We start from the raw sequence: 24,015 nt of genomic DNA on the forward strand, positions 1-24,015 counted from the left end.
CGGCTGATATAGCTCCGCTGTTAGCAATTAACATTTCAATTAAAGAACAGACGATATCATTAGAAAATGAACAATATGCATAGTATCAATGCAATGGGACTTGCTGTTTTCAACAAGAATCCAAAAATATCATTTTTCACCATAAATGATTGTGGTTTTTAACAAGAAAATATCACTTTTTACCAAAAATATTCACCAAAATTAGAAAATTAAAGATATCATCATGAAATGAACAAATTTGAAAGTGGTCCACATGTAGTACCTATATGTGCAATATCAAAGCAATTGGACTTGCGGTTTTTAACAAGGAGTCGAAAATATCACTTTTTACCAAAAAATGACAAAAATATTCATCAAAATTAGAGAATTGAAGATATCATCATGAATTGAACAAATTTGAGAGTGGTCCACATGTAGTACCTATATGTGTAATATCAAAGCAATTGGACTTGTGGTTTTTAACAATCCGAAAGTATCACTTTTTACCAAAAATGACAAAAACATTCACCAAAATCAGAGAAATAAAGATATCATTACAAAATGAACAAATCTGAGATAGATTCACATGTAGTACCTATATATGTAATATCAAAGCAATTGGATTTGCGGTTTTTAACAAGTCGAAAATATCACTTTTTACCAAAAATGACAAAAATATTCACCAAAATTAGAGAATTGAAGATATGATCATGAAATGAACAAATCTGAGAGAGGTCTACCCAAGGTACATATACACCAAGTATCAAAGCATTCAGGCTTGTAGTTTTCAAGAAGAAGTCGAATAAGTAAAACATTGACACGGATGCCGGACACCGGACAATCACTCACATGATAAGCTCAGCTCTACAAAGTCAACAGCGGAGCTAAAAAGATATATTCGCTGGATTTTATTTTCACTGAATCATTCCTTCAGCGAAAATAGTGAAGTATTTTACAGTATTCTATGATTTTGAATTTACAAGCCAATTAAACAGATCTCAAGAATTTTATTTATGTAAAATACGGGACTGCAAACAAGCATTAGTGAGAAAATATTTTCTTCCAACATTTAGAGATTTTGCATTTTTGTTGCGGGATACTGACACCACATGCGAGTTGGGCACCACAGTCATTATGCCACATGTTTAATATGGCTCCCATATGGCTACAACATGTGTAAAATACATCACATGAAACTCAAACATGTGATACACAAGAGTTGTGGCGCTATAATAGAAACGAATAATCATAAGTGTTGTTTTTCCCCCAAATAAAGTTCTCTCTCATCAATCGCATCCATTGTTACATAGTTCAGGAGAACAGTGGATACCATGACGACAGAAGATGGAATACTATTGAGGGGCAACAACAAGTTTTATGACTCTCTCAATCTCATCATCTTGATGTCTTATATGATCTTTTACTATAATATTAAATGCTATTACACAGAAACAATTGAAAATGTGTAATTTATTGATAAATTTGTCTGAAAATTAAAAGTTGAGTGTTCAACTGCCAACATTTTTCAAAAAGATTGCTGTTACATGATTCTGAAGGTCTGATATGAAATCTGTTGTGTCAATGTCTAGTTGTATTTTCTGATTCCGAATATCATCGAGGATACGGTTTTTCAAAACAGATAGCTGAGTACCAAGTTCTTTTAATGCTGACTTCGTCAATTTTCCAGAAACTGCAAAAAAAACAACAAAAAAAACAGATAAGCTTTTAAATTGATTATAAACCTAAAAACCCCAGGATTAACCAGCGTCCATTCTTTTAGTTCATTGTGTTTATCTAACACATCTTACCACATCTTCGCCCTCCTATCAAATAAAGAGCAATGTGTCGCTCCCAATGTGTTTCAAAAACAATATATTACAGAACAATGTTGAACAAGTCATTCAAAATGACACAGTCCCCGTTAAATTTTTGAATGTTCTCTTTGTGCTCGTCATATTAAAGCGGAGGGGTTGTCGTGAGCATGTCCTTGAAACTTGAGTCCCAAATGTCAATTACAACAGATTGTTTATTTACATCAAATTCGAACATGTGTTGCGTGACGACCCCTCCAGTTTAAGACATAGCATACTGTGGAATACTTTATTTTCACTGGAATTAATTTTCGCTGAAAAGGCTTTTTGGTCGTTTTGTGTGGAATTTATTTTCACTGATTTTTGATGAGTTTAATGTGAAACTTAGGAAAAAAAGTATATTGACTGGATTTTATTTTCACGGAAACATCCCTTCAGCGAAAATAGCAAAAATAAATTCCAAGCAAACATAAAGTATTCTACAGTAGTCGGCCATCTTTGATCCAATTGCAAAAGAAATTGTCATGAACATGTATCCTAACATGTATAATCTATGTACCAAGTTTGAATGAAAACTGACAAAGCATGTCCAAAATACGACATTTTCAAAAAACAAGATGGCTGCCAGTCGGCCATTTTGAATCGAATCGCTAAACCACTGCATGTGCATATGTCTCACATAAAGTTTCAACAGACACACAAAGACTGAATTATAAGTCCCCGTTTTCGAACTTCGTTCGAATGGGCACTAATAAATTATATAAGACATATGATGCATAGTGATTCAAATCCGATTTATTGTAAGGTGTTTTTTTTAATTTTATTTGTACTATATTTATTTTAATATTTTGTAATTTTATTATCCCAAAATGTGCAAATTTAGTCACTGTGGACATTTTCACAAATTGAAAATATAAAAGATGCGCTGCTCTGTCCTGCTGTCATCTCACAGCTATTTCTCCTATTGTGAACATTTTAACAAATCACCTTGTGAAAGCTTCTACTGGAGTATATATATATTTATTCAGTACCATTGGCCATAGGCCATAATGTACACACTTAAATGTAACACAAATAAATAAATCGTTTGACAAGAATAATCACTGCTACTGCTTGTCTGAATATTACAAATTTATACTTCACCTATGAATACCAAATTTATATTTCAGTTAAATTTCCCTCCAACAAACTATGACGTTTTTGTAAAGAGTAGAATACGTATTTTGCAAGATTTTGTATTATATGTGTATTTTCAGATTGCAGTAGCAAAATAAATTTCCATTCAAGCGCTGGGCAATAGTAAAACTTGTGTATAAAACGAGTTCTAATTTCCTCAAATTTGGGGCATTGTAATAGAAAGTGGAACTCGTTTTCAATGAGATTACAACCAAGAGGACACAATCTTTGGTCAAGTGGTATTCCCAATGCCCTACCCTTTTCAATCATGAGCTCATGAGCAGATATTCTAAAACAAGCGAGAGATTTTCTAAAAACACTTATAGTAATAGAATCCAGATATTTTTCCCCGGCTAATAATTTTTTAAATTTAGAATAAGTGCATAATTTTGAACTATTACCAATCTGATCATGCCACTGTTGCTGGGAAATATCTAGACACCGTTGGTTAAACTGTAGCAGAAAACAATTTGGGTTATTAACATACTGGCTTTCCCATACGTGTGCAAAACCAAAATTACATAACAAATCCTTAACATATGTTGCCCAACAATTGAATCCCCTTTGTACCCTGTCATATTGATAGCCATAACATTCTTTTACTAAAACAGAGGAATCACCATCTATACATTTTAACCAATACCGAATTATTTCTTTGTTCACATGTGTTCTAATTAGATGTCTTCCCAACTCCCCCCTCACAGCAGAGTTTGTGGCCTTTGGGTGTACCCCTAAAACAAATTTACAAAATTTATGATGAACTGTTTCTATATCGTAAGATTTATGTGTTCCCCATATTGCACTGCCATAAAGCAGGATTGGGAGAATTTTGCAGTCAAAAACACGAAACGCAATAGCTGGTTTGAACCCATCATATTTATAAAGAATACTTTTAATACTGTGCATGGCTTTCGTTGCTTGTTCAGCAATGTGTTTTTGGGCCTGATACCAGATACCTGAACTAGAAAAAAGAACCCCCAAATAGTTATATTTTGAGACTATTTCAATTTCATTCCCGTTCCAAAACCACTTTTCAGATTTCTTTAGTCTACCCGATTTGCGAAAAACAACAATTTTTGATTTATTCAAATTTACTGTTAACCTCCATCTTTTACAGTAATTTGCTAATCTATTTAGAAGACGCTGTAGACCAATGGGAGATTTACTAAATAATGCGAGGTCATCAGCATATAATAGATACATTAATTTTAAAGTGTTTACATAGATTACAGTTTCAACACCTTGTGTAAGAGCCTTTTCTATATCATTTATATAAAAACAAAAAAGTAATGGGGAAATAACTGAGCCTTCTACTGGAGTATGTCAGCAGGCAATGAATAGGAGACCCCCGAATAGAGGTTAATTTTTCCATTACCTTTTCTTTTGTTCATTTCCTCAGCAATACATTTGCGAAGTATTTGATCAGACTGGTGAATAACATTGGCTGCAATGACTTCCCTTGAAGCATTCTGAAAATAGTCACCACATTAGTTTGTTATTTGTATACTTGACATGTACATAACTTGTTCATCATTAAAACATGTGACACATACCTGCAGATTGGCTTTTGCATGCCCAGTATTACGAATTTTGTGAGTAGCTGAAAAGTTCACAGCACGTGACAGTATTGCCATCTTAGTTTGACTTAGACGATGCAGATCATTAATGTCATTTCAATTGAAAATGGCATATGCTGGTTGCCCATGCCATACAGAGAAAGGTTTTTACGTCAAGACAATATTAAGACTGTTCTAATGCAACCTTTTTCACATTGTGCCATGCACCAACATAGTGATGTAAAGGTGTGAATGCTATGTACCTGTAAACAAAAACAGACACATGTGTACTTCTGTGACGTCAAGCAGACATACAAATTTTATTTTAGCTTAAACTTTTTCTTTGATGTACAAAGACAAAACAAAGAAAGCTTAGAAAGAACTAAATTAATTAATTAGCCTTCTAAACAAGAAGCTTGGCAACTATTACTTACAGACAATACAATTGATTTTACATCTGTGGTTTTCAGTCTAATTCATTCCAGAGCACCTCTACCAGAAGTTCACTAAATCTGATTTTTTGAGATATCAGGAATTGGCTAATAATAATTAGATAATCAATATACATGTTTTTCATTATTAAACTAATCATTTCTGTGGATTACCTCAGAGCAACTATAAACCAAATTTCAATGAAGTGGGATTACTATGCAAATTAAGCAATTAGTATGCATAGATTTCAACTCCAAACAAACTAGGTCTGTGTATCCAGGGCACAAGTGTACCAAGTCAAACTGATAAAAATTAGCAAATTATCATAATATAATTAATATGGATGGATTTAAACCAAAAAACTAATCAAATTTGCACATTAGCCCAGAGCATATATCAGTGTTACAGGCAGACTCGTACACTACGTTAACTGCAATGTGTGCTTCGCGCATACAAATCAAAACATGAATCCTATTTTAAATCACACACGCCAAAATCAAGCATAAAGCACTTTGCAATTAATATATAATCAGTTTGCTACAAAATTCAGTAAATTAGGTGTTTTAAAATATACACAACTTTCATACAAACCTTTTCATCTATATTCTCTTCTACAAGTGGTGCCACTGGATGTGAAAATGCCCTTTTTATATGATTCCAAATTTTCTCTCTATAACAAAAGTAGAATTGAAATGCACACATACATACAGATATGCAAGTAACAAATACATAAATACAAACAAAATCTGGGAAATGGGTATGGTTAGGAATTAACAAATTAATGAACAAAAAAGAGTCAGACAGGTTATCTGCAACTTTGTGTTTTAGTTATCACTACCCTAACCTTTAGACTTTTTGTTATACAGTTCTCCTGCATTCAAAAAATTGAATGTACCGTAGCTATAATTGAATGAGTTGAGTGCTATATGCGCACACATTTAAAATGCATGGGGGGAATGTTGAGGTCTTATGAAAATTTAAAGGGCATTCCAGTTAAGGTAGTAAAGCAATACAACTATCTGGGTTTATTATTTTCATCAAAAATTATCCTGGACGCTGGAAAAGGAAAAACTAGCAGCCAAGGGGTAAAGAACGTTATATCAAATACAGGTTGTTACTAAGAAACTTGGTGGTCTTCCTATAAGTGAAGCTTTTAAGTTATTCAATGCTTCAGTTGTCCCAGCAATTTGTAATGTGGCTGAAATATGGGGTTTTGAGTATTCCATAATTGTGGAGAGGGTTTACTCTAGTGTAAATACTGAAGTGCTTTTAGGCAAATGTGGTAGATTACCCATTTTCTGTACTTACATGAAACGTTTCATTTCATACTGGTTAAAACTTATAAAAATGGATATGCACCGGTATCCTAGGGCCTGTTATAAAATGGTCAAAAGGTTGGACTCAGCAGGGAGGGTTATGTGGGCAACAAAGATCAGAAAGTTATTGTATCGATATGGTTTTGGAAATGTATGGATTGAACAACAAGTTGGAGACAGCACAGTTTTCTTAGTTTCATTTCACAAAAGGGTATGTAATTGTTATCATCAATAATGAACGGCAGCGATAGGTCAAATGGTTAGACTGCGTTGATTTCAAATCTTTGTTACCCAGAATTGTGTTGATCATGTAATATGACCTTGAAGTTTAAATTTGCTCTGGCTAGACTCTGGTATTCAAGTTATAAATTGGCAGTTGAGACAGGATGGCATAGTAAGCAAATAGTTTCTCCTCAGTTGAGAATTCGTGTTTATTGTCAAAGTATAAAAAGATCAGTGGTTGAGAATGAATTGCATTTTATTCTATTTTGCCCATTGTATGAGCATTGTAGAGCTGACTGGATTACTCGCCGTTTCAGAGTCTAGCCATCTAACGAAAAATATGCTGCTCTATTAAAATCACTAAACCCAGAAACACAATATAAACTTTCAGTGTATGTACACAATTTTTTCAAAATCCGTCACAACTTTCTCTCAATTTTGAACTTACAGTGATGTATTTGTTTAATTTTGTATCATAATGATTGATGTGATGGGTGGAGGGCCTGATATTTGAGTAAACTACTATTATTAAAAGGGGATGGAGTAAACTATATCATGCGATTAACTCTGCTTCACTCTTTGGAGCGGAGAGATTTGTTGCAGGGTTAAATATTGTCCAGATATCCACTTCAATAGAAATTGAACATTAAAAATATAAAAACAAATGTATATGTCAAACCAGTAAAAGAGCATCTTGCATGAAAAAGCAACATTGAGGTTCACTTGCCAAATAATTTTTTCAGTTGAGATTGGCTGCTGTTCAGAGTACAAAAGACATAAAATTAAAAATTTGCTAGTAGGTGGAAGGAGAACTATATGGCAAAGAGACTGGATGTTATAGTAAAGTGATAACGATAACACCCACGTTCTGGAGTAGTCTATAACGTGGAAATGTATTTATATATGTACGTGTAGGTAAAAAATGTTTTACAGTGGGCTAGCTATCTCGCTACCAATCTCTGTTGGAACATTGCAATATACCTAGCAAAGTTGCCCATGGTGTTTGTTGTGACATGTTGATGCTCCTGGACACAACAATTTTCACAAGGGGTACCGGTATTTGGTGTAAAAACAACAAATGAATGAGAAAATCATATTCAATATCTTTTTGTTTTAATTTATTTATTTTGCCCATGTAACACGCAAAATCATGATGAGAAGGAAAATGTAGAACCATCTCCATCAAACATATTGGAATTTTCAATATGCAAAGAAGTTTTTACTTTTCAACCATTGAGGGAAAAGTCAAAACAAACACCACTTGCAACTTTGCTAAGGATATTGCAATGTTTCAAGAGACATTGATAGGAAGATAGCAGTTTTCATAATCAGTGTTCAACCATACTAAATACAAAACTTCTACAGTTTCACGTAGCAAGTCAAGCTGATATACTTCTACTCACTGGACAGATTCATCCACTGTGTTCACTGCACTAATGGTAATAGAATTTTGTTCCCAAGAGAACTTTGTGCCATCTGGTGGCTCAAGTTTCATTTCCATAGTAACCAGTGTCTCATATGAAATTGAATCTTTTCTCTGCTGATTCCTTTCTTTTGCAACATCAAGGGGACAGTTCAAATATATTTCACAGAAACCAATACCATCTAGAATTAAAAAAATACCATTATCACAAGCGTAAAATACAAGTACCATATATTTATGATATGACTAACACATGCACCTTAAAAATGATAGGACAATAAATATGCCAACAAAAATCTGAGACTTTGTGTTAAAAATGCTGACAATCCCAGCAAAACCAAGTATGCTTTTCAAAACGAGATTGTCTCACTGTTTTTTTTTGTTTTTTTTTTTATCTAGCATATCATTTTTAATACTTCTGACACTAAAATCAATCTGAGAAACTGAGCTGAATACAAACAACAATGACTCACGATTCCTTGCCATCTGGTAATATTCATAGCGCATACTTCGATAAAACATATTATCATCTATGATATAAAGGTGAGTATTATTCCTGCAAGCAATCTCCTTTCTCACGTCCATGGTCCTGTGTAGTTTTTCCAAAAAGTTTTGTTTCAATTCTTCATTAAAACTGTCTGGACAGCAAGAATTTTGCCCCTGACAAAACCTGTCTGGTTTGGAATCATTCTGATGTATCAACTCATCCACACATTTATATAAGGATGATCGATAGGTTTTCCATGACAGTTCTGCCTGAAAAGAACATTCAAGCAATGGTATACAGGTGAGCACATCATATACCGCATAAGGCACTGGTACAACATGCTTAAAGAGCATGCATGGATGTTTACCATTCATACAACATATATGAACCCATGCTGTCCAAGTTAGTACATCAGAAAGTTGCTGTATTTGTAGCAAATTCGTCTAGAGTAATGTACAAGATTGAAAATACCAGTAACTCCATGGTGTTACAATGTTTCAGCTGTTTTTGTTCTGAAAAGTGTTTTTTGGGGGGGCAACATTTGCTCTCGCCATTTTTTTTAGCCATGACATTTTTATTGTTTGAGATGCTGCCATATTTTGTTTTATTATTTCGACAATTATTTTAGTATTTGTTTCTTCTCTAAAATTGTCCTTGCCACTTTTTTCAGAAGGTATTTTTTAATCACTTCAAGAAGAAGGGAGTTGTATTGTTAATCTGAAATTCACTACAAATGTACTGTTCACAATATGTATATGTAGCTGAGATCTGATACACAATGATAAGCATACTGAGAAGATTTCTCTCTAATGCACAATTTATTGCTCGTCAAATGTAAACACATGAAACAGAACTTACTAAAAGGGTTTGAAATGTTAAAAAAAATCAAAACCAGACAGCTCTTTTGGTGACTGCTTTAATGTACCGCAGATTCTTGGGAGGAATGGTGGGTGTAGGCATTTTTTTACAGGTATATATAGATATGTTTCCACAAGAGGGAGCTATGGGATTTGTTTTCTTTATTTTTTTTGGAAAGGTATTTTATATTTAAAACCCAATTTCTCATCAAGTCCTGATTTAATGATAATACATGTAACATGGACATTTTTTGAGTAATCAAGACAGAGATTTCATACTAATACTAGTCCAAGTACAAGTAAATGTATTTTACACAGATCACATGCAAACTTTTTGCATAATTGAGCTTACAAAGAAACAGTGACGACAACCAACGACCAACATTTTGCAAATTATACCTTGCTCTGAAAGGCAAAAAGGTATCAGGTATCTAGATTTGCTAAATATGATACGCTTGTATATCACTCAACATAAATTGTCTTTTTCTGTGGAAATTCTTTCGTATCGAGGTGAGAGAGTTGGTTTACAACAGAACAGTTTCAAATATCCTTCATTTTGAATCCCCAGAGTTTAACAGTTTTGATCTAGGAAATGTCCATCAAAATATACGTACTGTTCAGCAATACATTAGTTTTTCAATATTTGTTATTTAATTTTTCATGATTTCAACTTATTTTTCTTGCTTGAATTCTAATTCAATTTTCTTTGAGACCTCATTGCTGTACATACCAGGATAAGTGTTCTATCAGTTAATACTGTATCATACATCAAACGTAATATTAGTAGATACGGCTGTACATCCGTACAGTCTGTGTACCCATCATATCCTAAAGCCACTATATCAATAACATAAAAGATATACTGAAGACATTCTTAACAGTAACTTACAGGCTTGTTTTTATCATTTACTGTTGATGAATTGTAAGTAAGATCGAGATTGTTTGGAATGAAATCATCGTAACACACATGTATAACACTGGACGATGCGATGAACGGTGGATGTCCGTGACACAGCACAGACGCCAGAGCCGTTTTTCCAGAACCAGGTAAGCCGCATAAAACAACCAAGCACTGGACACATGCCGCTGTAGGTGAACTTGTTACATGTTCCAACGAACTCCCATCTGTCATTTTATCTTTACAAGCCCCCAAGTCATATAAATGTCTATTTCATCTATAACTTTTCAGGTATATGGAGGTCGCCATTATTGTTTTTGCTAGGGATTGTGGGTGTTTTTCTCATCCTCGAACTCGGTGTAAAACAAGTTCGTGTTTCATTCAATAACCTAATATTACAGAAAAGACACATTTTCTCATAGTTCTGATATAATAACTATTAAATTTTAAATAATTAAAATGTTGGTAAAACTATCACCAAACATTTATTGTTATATTGGCCTTGGGAATTAACGTCTACAATGAGCCTGTCAAGGTCACAGGGCTCTACCACGCCGAAAGTTGACTTAGTTGGTTGGCGGGCGTTTATTTTATTACCGTTTTAAAGTTTGCTATTTTAGAGTCGTTTCCTTGCAATAACATTCAATAACAATGTAGTTGTTGTTCAATGCCAGAACAACTGACATAAATAGGCATTATTAACGTACATCTCATACCAGCATAGTCTTCACACCCCTGTATTTTTTGGAATGGTCCAGTGTGACGACATTCCGGTTTTATCACATGTCCGGTCTCTACTGAAATCGTTGGTGTCTATCGTCAAAAATCCCGTTGTTTACTGGTGTTTAAAATTGTATTTTACCAATATTCTTTACTTGGCTTTTTGTTCGTGATCATCCACAAGTACTGAAGTAAAAGTGTACAAATACAGTAGGTCTAGACTGGTTGTTAACGCGCCAACTTCACTTTTTGAGCGCATCTCATTGTGAAAAGGACTGAACACGTTTCGGTCCTCGTGTGAACATTAGATTGCATTTTCTAAAAGAAGACTCTTATATCGTCGTGCCTGAAGAAATACGGATATGAGTGCTTCGTTTGGCGGAGGCGGCGACGAAACTGCCGCTGACAGAAATGTCGAAATTTGGAAGATAAAGAAACTGATAAAAAGCTTGGAGGCAGCGAGAGGGTAAGTACAATATGTTGGCGTACTGAAACCCCACATCATGTGCGTGTGTGCGTGGCGCTGATATTGATAAGATATGGGTTTATCTACCGTATTTCGTAACAACATTTTTGTGACCGATACGACAGTTATTATTTAAAACATGACAGTAACTTCAAATGAAGAAGATACCTCCGTGCGACTCTTCATGAAATTGTCAGTCGACTGAGTTTTTCACGGAAGTAGTCATTCGTGGCATTTTATTCGCATTAACAACATCTGTACACGTATGAATGGAAGAAGACTGTTTTGATTTTTTGTGATAATAATGCCCCAATTGAAATTATTGACAACTTGCATGTCCCATAATTACCCTTTTTCACATTGAGTGTTCGAAATAATCGCGAAGTGAGTGAAGCTAAACATTAAACTAAAAATAGCAATAATTAAATTCTGTCATAATTTGTTATGACATCACTTAAATTAAATTAGTAAGATAGTTCATTAACTATTCATCTCATAAGTACATCAGAGTGCACATCTAGTAATTAAATAATATGTACAGACATAATATTTATGGGCATTTCCACTTTTAATGCATTGTCCTTTTGTTGTAACTCTATACACCTGTTTTGTAAATATACCAGGTACAGATACAAACCGTCATGTACTAAAATAACTTGGATTTTTACCAAGTGTTGTGAAAGACCTTGCTGTGCCTACTAACTTCATAATAAATGTATTATAACCTCTATGGTGATTTATAATCTTTGACAGTTAGTTTTTGTTTTCCTCTGCTGTAATCTGAATATAGATGTTATAGGTATATCTATGGGGTAATAAACGTTGTTTACCTTTGTTTAGCTGTGTGTTGAGGTGGGGGCGGGGGTGGATTTACCTTTGTTGGTATATAGACCCTGACCTGCAACCCTGTAATGCTTTAATTCTTAGTTTTATGTTTACCATTGACATGAAGTTTTATTGTTGTAATATGGGTCACTGTTTCAAGGCGACACACACTGAACCTTGAATAGTGTGGTAACAGGGCACTTTAACTAAAATCGAACAACCATTTTTAATCATTAACTCTCTCCTTCAACAACAAAATAAAAGACGACGCACTTTCCATTTATTGCATACTTAAAGGGCAAGGATGGGTTTTACCAAATAAGTTTTTGTGAGTTATTATACATTATTTTCACCTTTTTTATAGAAACGGAACAAGCATGATATCACTGATTATTCCACCAAAAGATCAGATCTCGAGAGTATCAAAAATGTTAGCTGATGAATTTGGCACTGCTTCAAACATTAAAAGTCGTGTCAATAGGTGAGTTGTAGAATGGTCATTGCTTCTTTACATCTGAAGTAACTACAAATTGGATGAGATTGATTCGATAGCAGTTTTCTCACTGACATTAAGGGCATACAGATTAGATGCATTGATGTGGGAATCAGTATTGACTTGTTTCTTCAATCAGTGGCCAAGTCCAGACTATTGTAATGCAAATAAACATAATGAATGCCAGTGTTCTCCCCAGGAATTTAAACCACTGTGGCGGCCTAATTTGCATATCATTTATATATAAAAGAAATTGACCAAAGCACATTTACACCCACACAATAAACAACATATAATTTTAAAAACAAAGTGGCAGATATTTATTTGCTTCACACAGTGTTATAAACACTTTTATTTTGGGCACTTTTGTAATATTAACGAGCTCTGTCACAGGAAAAATATTACGTTTCACAATTTAGAAGAGTTTGAATTTAAAAATGAAACATTCTCGAAATGCAAATGCTGCAGACTAAAAAGAAACAAATAAATTGTAAAAGTTTAAATGAAACTCATTTGAAACGTTTGAGCCGGGATTATGTTCACCACTTTCATGATCTTATTTACTACAAAGTTCTCCTTCAAAAAATCGACCATGTAGTTATTTGGCGGATTGTTGGTTATTATTCCAACCATCACCGTTTACATTTTACAGTAAATGAACGGACAAATAACACTTCCACGCGATCAAAGTTACGACGTGACATAACTTACTTCGCGATGTTATACACCGGTTATACCAATAATTCGTCTTACTCGGTCATGATGCCATGCAAAAATTAAATACTTCTTTTTTTTATATGAAACAAAACGTAAAATTTGAGCTAGTTTTATCGGGAGAAATTATTTTTGATCACTCGATCACTTTGGTGAAAAACACAGACCCGCCATGATAGTTATGACGCATTAGTTGACCGACATGTGTCCTTTGACCCGGTGGGTCAAAAATGCCATTTACCAATCAGAATGATGCATGGTAATGCCGGTAAAACCCAAAGTTTTCCGAATGATCGTGATCATGAAAATTACATTGCGGAAGTAAAGCGATGTCATAGCACGATGTGTTGGTATGAATTTCAGATGAAAACTGCATGATGGTTTTCGAAAGAGGTGATTAGAAATTTTTAAAAGGTAAAAAAAGTCGTGAAAGAAGAGTTTTTACATAATTCACGATGATAACAGTTCAAATGTATTTTACCCAATCACGCAATAAACACGTTTTTTTTTTTCTTGAGTAGAGTAAACTGATCGTGAACTCCGCTTTGCCCATGTTATATCGAGTGCAATTGATTTTGAAAGAATTTTAGCTTTCAATCTAAAGACTGTGTCTATCGACAGACAGTATTTACTTACAAAGAAAGAAGTGCTAATTTTACAAAATTGACTTGTATTGTTCAAATCCGCTACATCACGCGACTATGTCTATTGTTTACAAATTATTATCCACGACTGGCAGGATGCGTGTCGGTCGGTACGCAAGTATAATAACAATATGACAATAGTCGGAAGTGTTTCCGTGGTGGTCGGTAATTTTTAATGCCGGTCAGGCCGACCAGCGTGACGAGATCCCCAATGAAAAAAAGCACTGTGGCGGTAGACCGGTGTGGCGGCAAATCGAAGCACTGTGGTGGGACTGCCACGCTGTTTACATCCTGGGGAGAACACTGAATGCATCTAGTCGGCTAACCCATATGGCTTTCTTGTACATGTGAGTTTTCTTTGTGCTTTTCAGAATATACATTAATGAATTATTCATATGTTGATATTTTCCAAAACATCCGGCATTTTTTTTTTAAACGAGGGAACAGGGCGCATCGCCCTCATGCCATGGCCATGCGCTCCCTTACCCTGGGAAGCAGATCCACTGGCAACCATAAAATTATGATTGACCAGGGATCAAATGTGGCCAGTGTCTTCAACTGTGACCTGTCTGATAGTAATTTTGGCCCCAGGGAAGCCGTAGAATTAGAATTATCAAAAGCATCACACCCTATTAGAAAGAACCCTATCTCCTCCACTTGGTGGCGCCGCTGAATTGCAGTGCTCCCTCTCGCATGATTATTTTTTGACTGCCTGTGAATTTCAAAAATGTTGAAGAAATTTTGTTTGAAAATGATGGGAACACTTGATATTTGCTCCACCCACTGGTCTTTCCTGACATCTTTGCCTGCTGTTTAGTGGTTGGATGATGTGCCAAGACAAATCATGATCACAAAGAACTTATTGCTATAATGAGCAGGGACGCATCAGTGTGATAATTATGGACCTTACATGTAACAAGTCATTTGATTTTTACGATGAGAAAATCATTTTCTTGGTAGTGTCATCTTGAATAGTGTGCAAGTCTTAAAATATTTATTTCTCATCAGACTGTCAGTGCTTAGTGCGATTACCTCTGTGCAACAACGTCTCAAATTGTATTCAAAAGTTCCACCTAATGGTCTTGTTATCTACTGTGGAACTATTGTCACGGACGATGGCAAGGAAAAGAAAGTGAACATCGACTTTGAACCATTCAGACCCATCAATACATCACTGTATTTGTGTGATAACAAATTCCATACAGAGGTAAGTGAATCAACCTGATTTGATCTCTGACCAATGTTACTCTCACTTTTGAACTAACATGAACTGGCTACTTTTTTGTACAATCATCCTAAAAAATAATTTATTTAAATGTTTTTATTCCACATTAAAAACAAACTACTTTCAAACATTTTATTTCCAGCTGGACCTATTATCAGATATTGTTAATTTGATCCCAACTGTCACAAATCTGTCATTAAGCCCCCTGTGAGATGCAAATTAACATAGTGTCAGCACTTAATGATATTACTTCATTATAGGCCTTGACTGCACTGTTAGCAGATGACAACAAGTTTGGATTCATTGTAATGGATGGTAATGGTGCCTTGTTTGGTACATTGTCAGGAAACACCCGGGATGTTCTTCATAAATTCACAGTGGATCTCCCAAAGAAACATGGTACGATTTCCTCTGCATGACTTTCCCTTAAATGAGGGCTTGAAATTCATGGGTTAAGCACCATGCAAGCTTTTATCTAACTTTCATCTATGAGAACTACAAATTCTGTCATACACTCTCATAACACCATACATCATATTCCAAAAACAAATACAGTGTCATTTTAGTCGTTTTCATAGATTAATTGTGTTTTATGTTGAATACTGGTATTCCGAAAATCCATTTATGGCCGCATCAATTACAAGTTCGGATTTAAAATTGGAAAAGTTCATTATTCACATGCAAAAAATTTGAATATAATCCTTTTGTCTGTATGAATTGCTATTAACAAGGGCAAATATTATTACAAGGTTTGTAACTTCAAATTTCAGCCTGTTATATTTTTGAATTTATTTGTTTGGCAGGTCGTGGTGGTCAGTCAGCCCTGCGTTTTGCCCGTCTTCGTATGGAGAAGAGACATAACTATGTGAGGAAAGTTGCAGAAACTGCTGTGACATTATATATCACCAATGACAAGGCTAATATCGCTGGTTTAATCTTGGCTGGATCGGCTGATTTCAAAACTGAACTCAGTCAGTCTGACATGTTTGATCCTGTGAGTATATCTCCTGCCATCCATATCTACTGTGCTGAAAACTGCTTGTGAGAGACTGGTTTCCTTGTATTGGCAACATCACAAATTTAGTAGTGGTTGGGGATCTTTCATCCAGTATCTAGAATTTTTGTTCTGTTTGCATCATTGCTGTATTCAACATATCACATTGACTCGGGAGGGGGGGGGGGGGCCTTCCCAGGTCATTATAGAGTAGGGGTTCCCAACTGTTTAATTTGGGATAAATCTTCATCTTTCATCTTCGTCAAAATAAAAATAAAGTCAAAATTCACAGCATTTCTTACCTTTTTAAAACAGTACTTCCTGGATAGCTGCTGTGTCTGTCTATGGGGGTTTCTATAACCTACTGGCCTCTTTCAGTTCTTCTGAAACAGGAATTGTTTGAGGGCGTTATGAAAGGGGTCTATATAACTAACTTTATCACAATGAATACAATATTTGTACAGTGTTATGCAAATTAACCGATACTGTATACCCATGTTCATGTTCCATGCTGGAACTGAAATGTAACAATGTCTCAGTAATGAAAGACATTTCTTTTGTTGATTTTGTTTGAGCCGTGTTTGAAAGCAGACATCTTATGTTGCTTATGCAAACATTTTGTCTTTTCTGCTCTGAATCCTACAGCGTCTTCAAGCAAAGGTGTTGAAACTTGTAGATGTTTCGTATGGAGGTGAGAATGGCTTCAATCAGGCTATTGAGCTGTCATCGGAAGTACTTGCGAATGTAAAGTTCATTCAGGAGAAAAAACTCATAGGTAAGCCTCATTTAATTTGTAATTGGTTGGTTAATATTATGGGATGGAATGTGTTTGTGTAGGAAATTGATTGGTTGAAATGTTTATATGCATTTCATTTTAATTTGGTGCTAAATAAAAGTGATCTGAAGATCTGATTTTGTATTTCAACTACCGTATTTGATTTATTGGTGGTGTATACGCTTACATGAATTACAGTACAAGTCATTTATAATTGACTATACATCAAACAATCTTTAGTTTTGTAGAACAATTATTTTCTAAAGTATCTTTTCAAGTCCAGATATACTCTACTTTGTTTTGTTTGTAGGAAAATACTTTGATGAGATATCGCAGGATACTGGAAAGTTCTGTTTTGGCGTTGATGATACGCTGAAAGGATTAGAGATGGGATCAGTAGAGATACTCATAGTGTGGGAGAACCTGGATATAATGAGATACAGTCTTAAGAATCACCAGACAGATGGTATGTCTATACAGATCGTCATGGAGAATTCTTACTTTAGTGCATCACCTCTTCTATAGCCTTTCAACTCTCTGTAGAGCATAGGCCACCGACAAACTCCTTCTACTCATTTCTGCTCTGAGCTAGTCAAGTGATGGTGCCAGTTGTGTTCCATTTTCTTCATTTCCTGTTCCCATGTTCTACGCCAGGCAGGGTTCTCCCCAGGGCTTTTTAGCGCCGAGGTCCGCGGCGCTATACCTGTGAATCTCGGCGCTTCACTTGGGACCTCGGCGCTATGTGTTCCCACCTCGGCGCTTGATTTCATATTTGACATGCCAATATCAGATGTGAAAAAGCTTTGTTCGCCACGCTGGTCGGCCCCGACCGTCACTCAAAATTAGTGACCACCACGGAAATGCTTCCGACGAGGACTATTGTTGGTATAATTACGTACCGACCGACACGCATCCTGCCAGTCGTGGATTATAATTTATAAACAATAGACCTAGTCGCACGATACGTAGCGCATAGTCAAATTTGTGGAATTAGCACCTCTTTGTTTGTAAGTAAATACTTTCTGCGATAGACACAGTCTCTAGATTGAAAGCTAAAATTATTTCAAAATCAATTCCACCTCGATATAACATGGTCAAATCGGAGTTCACGATCAGTTCACGCTACTCAAGAAAAAAACGTGTTTATTGCGTGATTTGGTAAAATACATTTGAACTGTTATCATTGCGAATCATGTAAAAACTCTTCTTTCAAGACCTAATTTACCTTTTAAAAATTGCAAATCACCTCTTTCGAAAGCTGTCATGCAGTTTTCAATTGAAATCGATGCCAACACATCGTGCTACGACATCGCTTTACTTCCGCAATGTAATTTTTATGATCACTACCATTCGGAAAACTTCGGGTTCTACCGGCATTACCATGCGGCATTTTGATTGGTTAATGGAATTCTTGACCCATCGGGTCAAAGGACACATGCTAATGTTTCACAAACATCATGGCGGGTCTGTTTTTTTTTACCGAAGCGATCAAGTGATCAAAAATAATCGCTCCCGATAAAAATAAGTCGGATTTTACTTACATTTCATATAAAAAAAAAAAGAAGTAAAATTTGGTGAGGAATTATTGCTATAACTGGTGTATAACATGGCCAAGTAAGTTATGTCACGTCGTAACTTTGATGATCGTTTTGAAGCTTTATTTGTTCGCTCATTACTGTAATTGTAAACGTTTTAGAAGTTGATGGTACGAATAATAAATTACAACAATACGTCAATTAATTACGTGATCGATTTTTTGAAGGAGAATGTTTTTGGAGTGAATAAAATTATGAGATTCGTGAACATAAGTCTGGCTTAACGTTTTGAATGAGTTTCCTTCAACGTTTTACAAAACAATTAAATTGCAACAATAATGTATTTGTGTTTGTTTTTAGTCTGCAGCATTTGTATTTCGAGAATGTTTCAAACTCTTCTAAATTGTGAAACATAATGTGTTGATTCCATTAAAAAAAATATTTGCCCTGTGACTGAGCTCACTAATATTCATAATTGTAAATAAGTTCTGTTAATCAATGAAGGAAAGATATGTAAATGATATGCAAATTATTATGCAAATTAGCCCCGGCGCTATGCATTTTTTCTGGGGAGAACCCTGACGCCAGGTGTTTCTTGGCCTTCCTCTATTTCTCTTCCCCTGTGGATTCTATTGCAATGCCTTTTTAGTGATGGTTCCTCAGTGTATGACCAATCCAAGTCCATTTTCTTTTCTTCAGCTGATTTGTGGGAGGTATCTGGTTTGTTTGTTCCCAGAGCTCTTGGTTACTAATCTAGTTCGGCCACCATATTCCCATTATTTTTCTTAAGCAAGAGTTTATAAAGGCTTGAATTTTCCTGTTGCATTCTGAGGTTGTCTTCCATGTCTCTGAGCATCACATGCTGACACAATTTTTTTTCCATTTTGGAGCATTTCAACAGGCAATGTGTTGATTGCAGCATATGTCATTAATTAAAACTGCCAGATAATTCATTATTTGTATTGTTTAATTCAAAACTTCGAACTTTTATGTAAGAAAAGATGTTGTGTTGTACACTTGCATGCACACTGATATAATTCACTGTTTTTTGATTACAGAGGAGAAGATACTTCATCTCACACCTGAACAAGAAAAGGATAGGACGTACTTTGTCAATAAAGATGTAAGCATTGGGGGGGGGGATTGCCAAATTGTAGTTGGGGTAAATTAGGCAGGGTGTTGTATTTTTTGCCCGTGGTAAACTAGAACAAACAAGTTAGTGCTTTCATGATTGTAAATGTTATAGTTGTGGTCAAAGACAGTTTTAATAACCAATTGTACAATGTCAAAAAAACGTTATATTAGGAGTTTAGCTAGTAATTGCTTTACCTCAATCAACTTGGCTGAGGTCAATTTACTAAAAGGTATCTTGTATGCTCAGTTACTCGCTCATTAATAATACAAGGCTCCTTTGCAGGATTCCATGTACTCAGTTGAGTGTTTACATGATTCCATGTTACTCGGTGTGGTGTTTACAGGATTCTATGTACTCAGTGTGGTCTTTACAGGATTCCATGTACTCAGTGTGGTGTTTACAGAATTTCATGTACTCAGTGTGATGTTTACAGAATTTCATGTACTCAGTGTGATGTTTACAGAATTCCATTTACTCAGTATGATGTTTACAGAATTCCATGCACTCAGTGTGGTGTTTACATGATTCCATGTACTCAGTGTGGTCTTTACAGGATTTCATGTACTCAGTGTGGTGTTTACATGATTCCATGTACTCAGTGTGGTCTTTACAGGATTTCATGTACTCAGTGTGGTGTTTACATGATTCCATGTACTCAGTGTGGTCTTTACAGGATTTCATGTACTCAGTGTGGTGTTTACATGATTCCATGTACTCAGTGTGGTCTTTACAGGATTTCATGTACTCAGTGTGGTGTTTACATGATTTCATGTACTCAGTGTGGTCTTTACAGGATTTCATGTACTCAGTATGATGTTTACATGATTCCATGTACTCAGTGTGGTGTTTACATGATTTCATGTACTCAGTGTGGTGTTTACATGATTCCATGTACTCAGTGTGGTGTTTACATGATTTCATGTACTCAGTATGATGTTTACATGATTCCATGTACTCAGTCTGGTCTTTACAGGATTTCATGTACTCAGTGTGGTGTTTACATGATTCCATGTACTCAGTGTGGTCTTTACAGGATTTCATGTACTCAGTGTGGTGTTTACATGATTCCATGTACTCAGTGTGGTCTTTACAGGATTTCATGTACTCAGTGTGGTGTTTACATGATTCCATGTACTCAGTGTGGTCTTTACAGGATTTCATGTACTCAGTGTGGTGTTTACATGATTTCATGTACTCAGTGTGGTCTTTACAGGATTTCATGTACTCAGTATGATGTTTACATGATTCCATGTACTCAGTGTGGTGTTTACATGATTTCATGTACTCAGTGTGGTGTTTACATGATTCCATGTACTCAGTGTGGTGTTTACATGATTTCATGTACTCAGTATGATGTTTACATGATTCCATGTACTCAGTGTGGTGTTTACATGATTTCATGTACTCAGTATGATGTTTACATGATTCCATGTACTCAGTGTGGTCTTTACAGGATTTCATGTACTCAGTGTGGTGTTTACATGATTCCATGTACTCAGTGTGGTCTTTACAGGATTTCATGTACTCAGTGTGGTGTTTACATGATTTCATGTACTCAGTGTGGTCTTTACAGGATTTCATGTACTCAGTATGATGTTTACATGATTCCATGTACTCAGTGTGGTGTTTACATGATTTCATGTACTCAGTATGATGTTTACATGATTCCATGTACTCAGTGTGGTGTTTACATGATTTCATGTACTCAGTATGATGTTTACATGATTCCATGTACTCAGTGTGGTGTTTACATGATTTCATGTACTCAGTATGATGTTTACATGATTCCATGTACTCAGTGTGGTCTTTACAGGATTTCATGTACTCAGTGTGGTGTTTACATGATTCCATGTACTCAGTGTGGTCTTTACAGGATTTCATGTACTCAGTGTGGTGTTTACATGATTTCATGTACTCAGTGTGGTCTTTACAGGATTTCATGTACTCAGTATGATGTTTACATGATTCCATGTACTCAGTGTGGTGTTTACATGATTTCATGTACTCAGTATGATGTTTACATGATTCCATGTACTCAGTGTGGTGTTTACATGATTTCATGTACTCAGTATGATGTTTACATGATTCCATGTACTCAGTCTGGTCTTTACATGATTTCATGTACTCAGTATGATGTTTACATGATTCCATGTACTCAGTGTGGTGTTTACATGATTTCATGTACTCAGTATGATGTTTACATGATTCCATGTACTCAGTCTGGTCTTTACAGGATTTCATGTACTCAGTGTGGTGTTTACATGATTTCATGTACTCAGTGTGGTGTTTACATGATTTCATGTACTCAGTATGATGTTTACATGATTCCATGTACTCAGTGTGGTCTTTACAGGATTTCATGTACTCAGTGTGGTGTTTACATGATTTCATGTACTCAGTGTGGTGTTTACATGATTTCATGTACTCAGTGTGGTGTTTACATGATTTCATGTACTCAGTGTGGTGTTTACATGATTCCATGTACTCAGTGTGATGTTTACATGATTCTATGTACTCAGTGTGGTGTTTACATGATTCTATGTACTCAGTGTGGTGTTTACATGATTCTATGTACTCAGTGTGGTGTTTACATGATTCTATGTACTCAGTGTGGTGTTTACATGATTCCATGTACTCAGTGTGATGTTTACATGATTCTATGTACTCAGTGTGGTGTTTACATGATTCCATGTACTCAGTGTGATGTTTACATGATTCTATGTACTCAGTGTGGTGTTTACATGATTTCATGTACTCAGTGTGGTGTTTACATGATTTCATGTACTCAGTGTGATGTTTACATGATTCTATGTACTCAGTGTGGTGTTTACATGATTTCATGTACTCAGTGTGATGTTTACATGATTCTATGTACTCAGTGTGGTGTTTACATGATTTCATGTACTCAGTGTGATGTTTACATGATTCTATGTACTCAGTGTGGTGTTTACATGATTTCATGTACTCAGTGTGATGTTTACATGATTCTATGTACTCAGTGTGGTGTTTACATGATTTCATGTACTCAGTGTGGTCTTTACAGGATAATTTCTATAAAGTGTAGTGATTTATTAATCGACATACACAATGAAACGAGTGTGAATTTACAGGAATAGCAATGGCAAGAATAGGTCCGATGACAAAAAGTAGTACAATATTATTGTAGTATCAGATGTTAATGGTGTTATTTATTTATTACAGACTGGGGTTGAGTTGGAGTTAGTTGATTCACTGCCACTCTTGGAATGGCTGGCAAACAACTATAAAACATTTGGTAAGGTCTTTACTATTATTTGTATTCGCACATTGCTGTATTGTGATTGGTTACCACAATGGCATGATCTTTGTTGCCGCATTTCTTATCCACGTTATTATTGCTGAATCTCCACATCATCACATAAATTATGGCTTTACTTTTTTCACATAGTTGTATTACAGAAAAAAATGTTGTGCATAGAGCTTGTGCAAAATGGTTGCCTGATGTGTTAACTAAACTTTTGATTTCATTATAGGTGCCACTTTAGAAATTATCACAGACAAGTCGCAGGAAGGCTCTCAGTTCTGTAAGGGTTTTGGAGGTATTGGTGGAATTCTCCGATACAGAGTAGACTTTCAACAGTTAGAATTAGACGATGATGAGTTCGCCGACTTTGATGATTATTAGATTTTATAGCTGCATCAACAGGTTACAACACACTCAGCCATTAAAAACACTTAATGCATTCATTGGTTCTTTACCCCTTGTAGCTCGCCTACCATAGTCTGCCTTAGTAATAAAGTTGCAAAGAATATTACACCATTTTGGGAAATCATTCAAAAATATCTTGGTTTCAGAATTTTCTCTTGTAGCTATGAAATTGTTGCTTACTTTATTCTACCACAAATATAGTAGCAACTAATTTTAAATTTTTTTTTGGCAATTGTATAACATTTTTGGCCAATCAGTCCTTTCCATTGTAGGACACAATTTCGAAAGTTTATTTTTAGGCAAACAGAGGCAGATTATACGAGTTGGTATTATCACTTGTTTTTTAGTGTTTGGCAATTTCTTTATAAGCAAAAAAAAAAAGAAAATTAGGTGTTTATATAAGTGAAAAATTGGTTTTTGTGATGTGACAAAATAGTAAGCTTTAGTGCTCGTTTGCAGCCATATAGTATCGGCAAAAAAAAAATAAGTATTGTTTCCCCGCCCAGTCGACAAATTAACCACCTTGAAAATTACATCTCTTTAGCTTGTAATTTGAGATCAATCATGAGATACCCCGCCCAAACTGCCATCTGTACTTAAAAATGAAATGTTGAATTTATAGACTCTTGTTCAGTAATGTGAAT

The 24,015-nt window shown here is 35.3% G+C and overlaps 2 protein-coding genes across 2 annotated transcripts; one reads left to right on the forward strand and one right to left on the reverse strand.

Annotated features, from left to right (window-relative positions):
- Positions 1-1,431: 1,431 nt before the first annotated feature.
- On the reverse strand, positions 1,432-10,486 carry LOC100377551 (L-seryl-tRNA(Sec) kinase-like). The gene is made up of 6 exons (XM_002742281.3): positions 10,149-10,486; positions 8,389-8,671; positions 7,896-8,097; positions 5,546-5,624; positions 4,342-4,435; positions 1,432-1,669 (listed from the first exon to the last, which is right to left on the reverse strand). The coding sequence occupies exons 1-6, from the start codon at positions 10,389-10,391 to the stop codon at positions 1,488-1,490; spliced, it is 1,083 nt and encodes a 360-aa protein (XP_002742327.2). The 5' UTR covers positions 10,392-10,486; the 3' UTR covers positions 1,432-1,487.
- Positions 10,487-10,954: 468 nt separating this feature from the next.
- On the forward strand, positions 10,955-23,757 carry LOC100377705 (eukaryotic peptide chain release factor subunit 1). The gene is made up of 10 exons (XM_002742282.4): positions 10,955-11,343; positions 12,533-12,649; positions 15,028-15,226; positions 15,505-15,643; positions 16,048-16,238; positions 16,884-17,013; positions 17,324-17,479; positions 19,607-19,671; positions 22,885-22,957; positions 23,196-23,757. Exons 1-10 carry the CDS (start codon positions 11,240-11,242, stop codon positions 23,345-23,347), a joined length of 1,326 nt encoding a protein of 441 aa, XP_002742328.1. The 5' UTR covers positions 10,955-11,239; the 3' UTR covers positions 23,348-23,757.
- The last annotated feature ends 258 nt before the right edge of the window (positions 23,758-24,015 follow it).

Source organism: Saccoglossus kowalevskii, chromosome 10 (assembly GCF_978046115.1).
Source record: "Saccoglossus kowalevskii chromosome 10, keSacKowa6.1, whole genome shotgun sequence".
Taxonomy (NCBI): Eukaryota; Metazoa; Hemichordata; class Enteropneusta; family Harrimaniidae; genus Saccoglossus; species Saccoglossus kowalevskii.

Excerpts from the sequence above, each read along its gene's own strand:
- LOC100377551 (XM_002742281.3), bottom strand. The coding sequence starts at position 10,391 with ATGACAGATGGGAGTTCGTTGGAACATGTAACAAGTTCACCTACAGCG. Across the intron at positions 5,625-7,895 it reads ACAGTGGATGAATCTGTCCA|AGAGAAAATTTGGAATCATA; the intron begins GTGAGTAGAAGT and ends CTTTTGTTATAG. Across the intron at positions 1,670-4,341 it reads GGAAATGAACAAAAGAAAAG|TTTCTGGAAAATTGACGAAG; the intron begins GTAATGGAAAAA and ends TTTTTTTTGCAG.
- LOC100377705 (XM_002742282.4), top strand. The coding sequence starts at position 11,240 with ATGAGTGCTTCGTTTGGCGGAGGCGGCGACGAAACTGCCGCTGACAGA. Across the intron at positions 16,239-16,883 it reads AGTCTGACATGTTTGATCCT|CGTCTTCAAGCAAAGGTGTT; the intron begins GTGAGTATATCT and ends TGAATCCTACAG. Across the intron at positions 17,014-17,323 it reads TCAGGAGAAAAAACTCATAG|GAAAATACTTTGATGAGATA; the intron begins GTAAGCCTCATT and ends TTTTGTTTGTAG.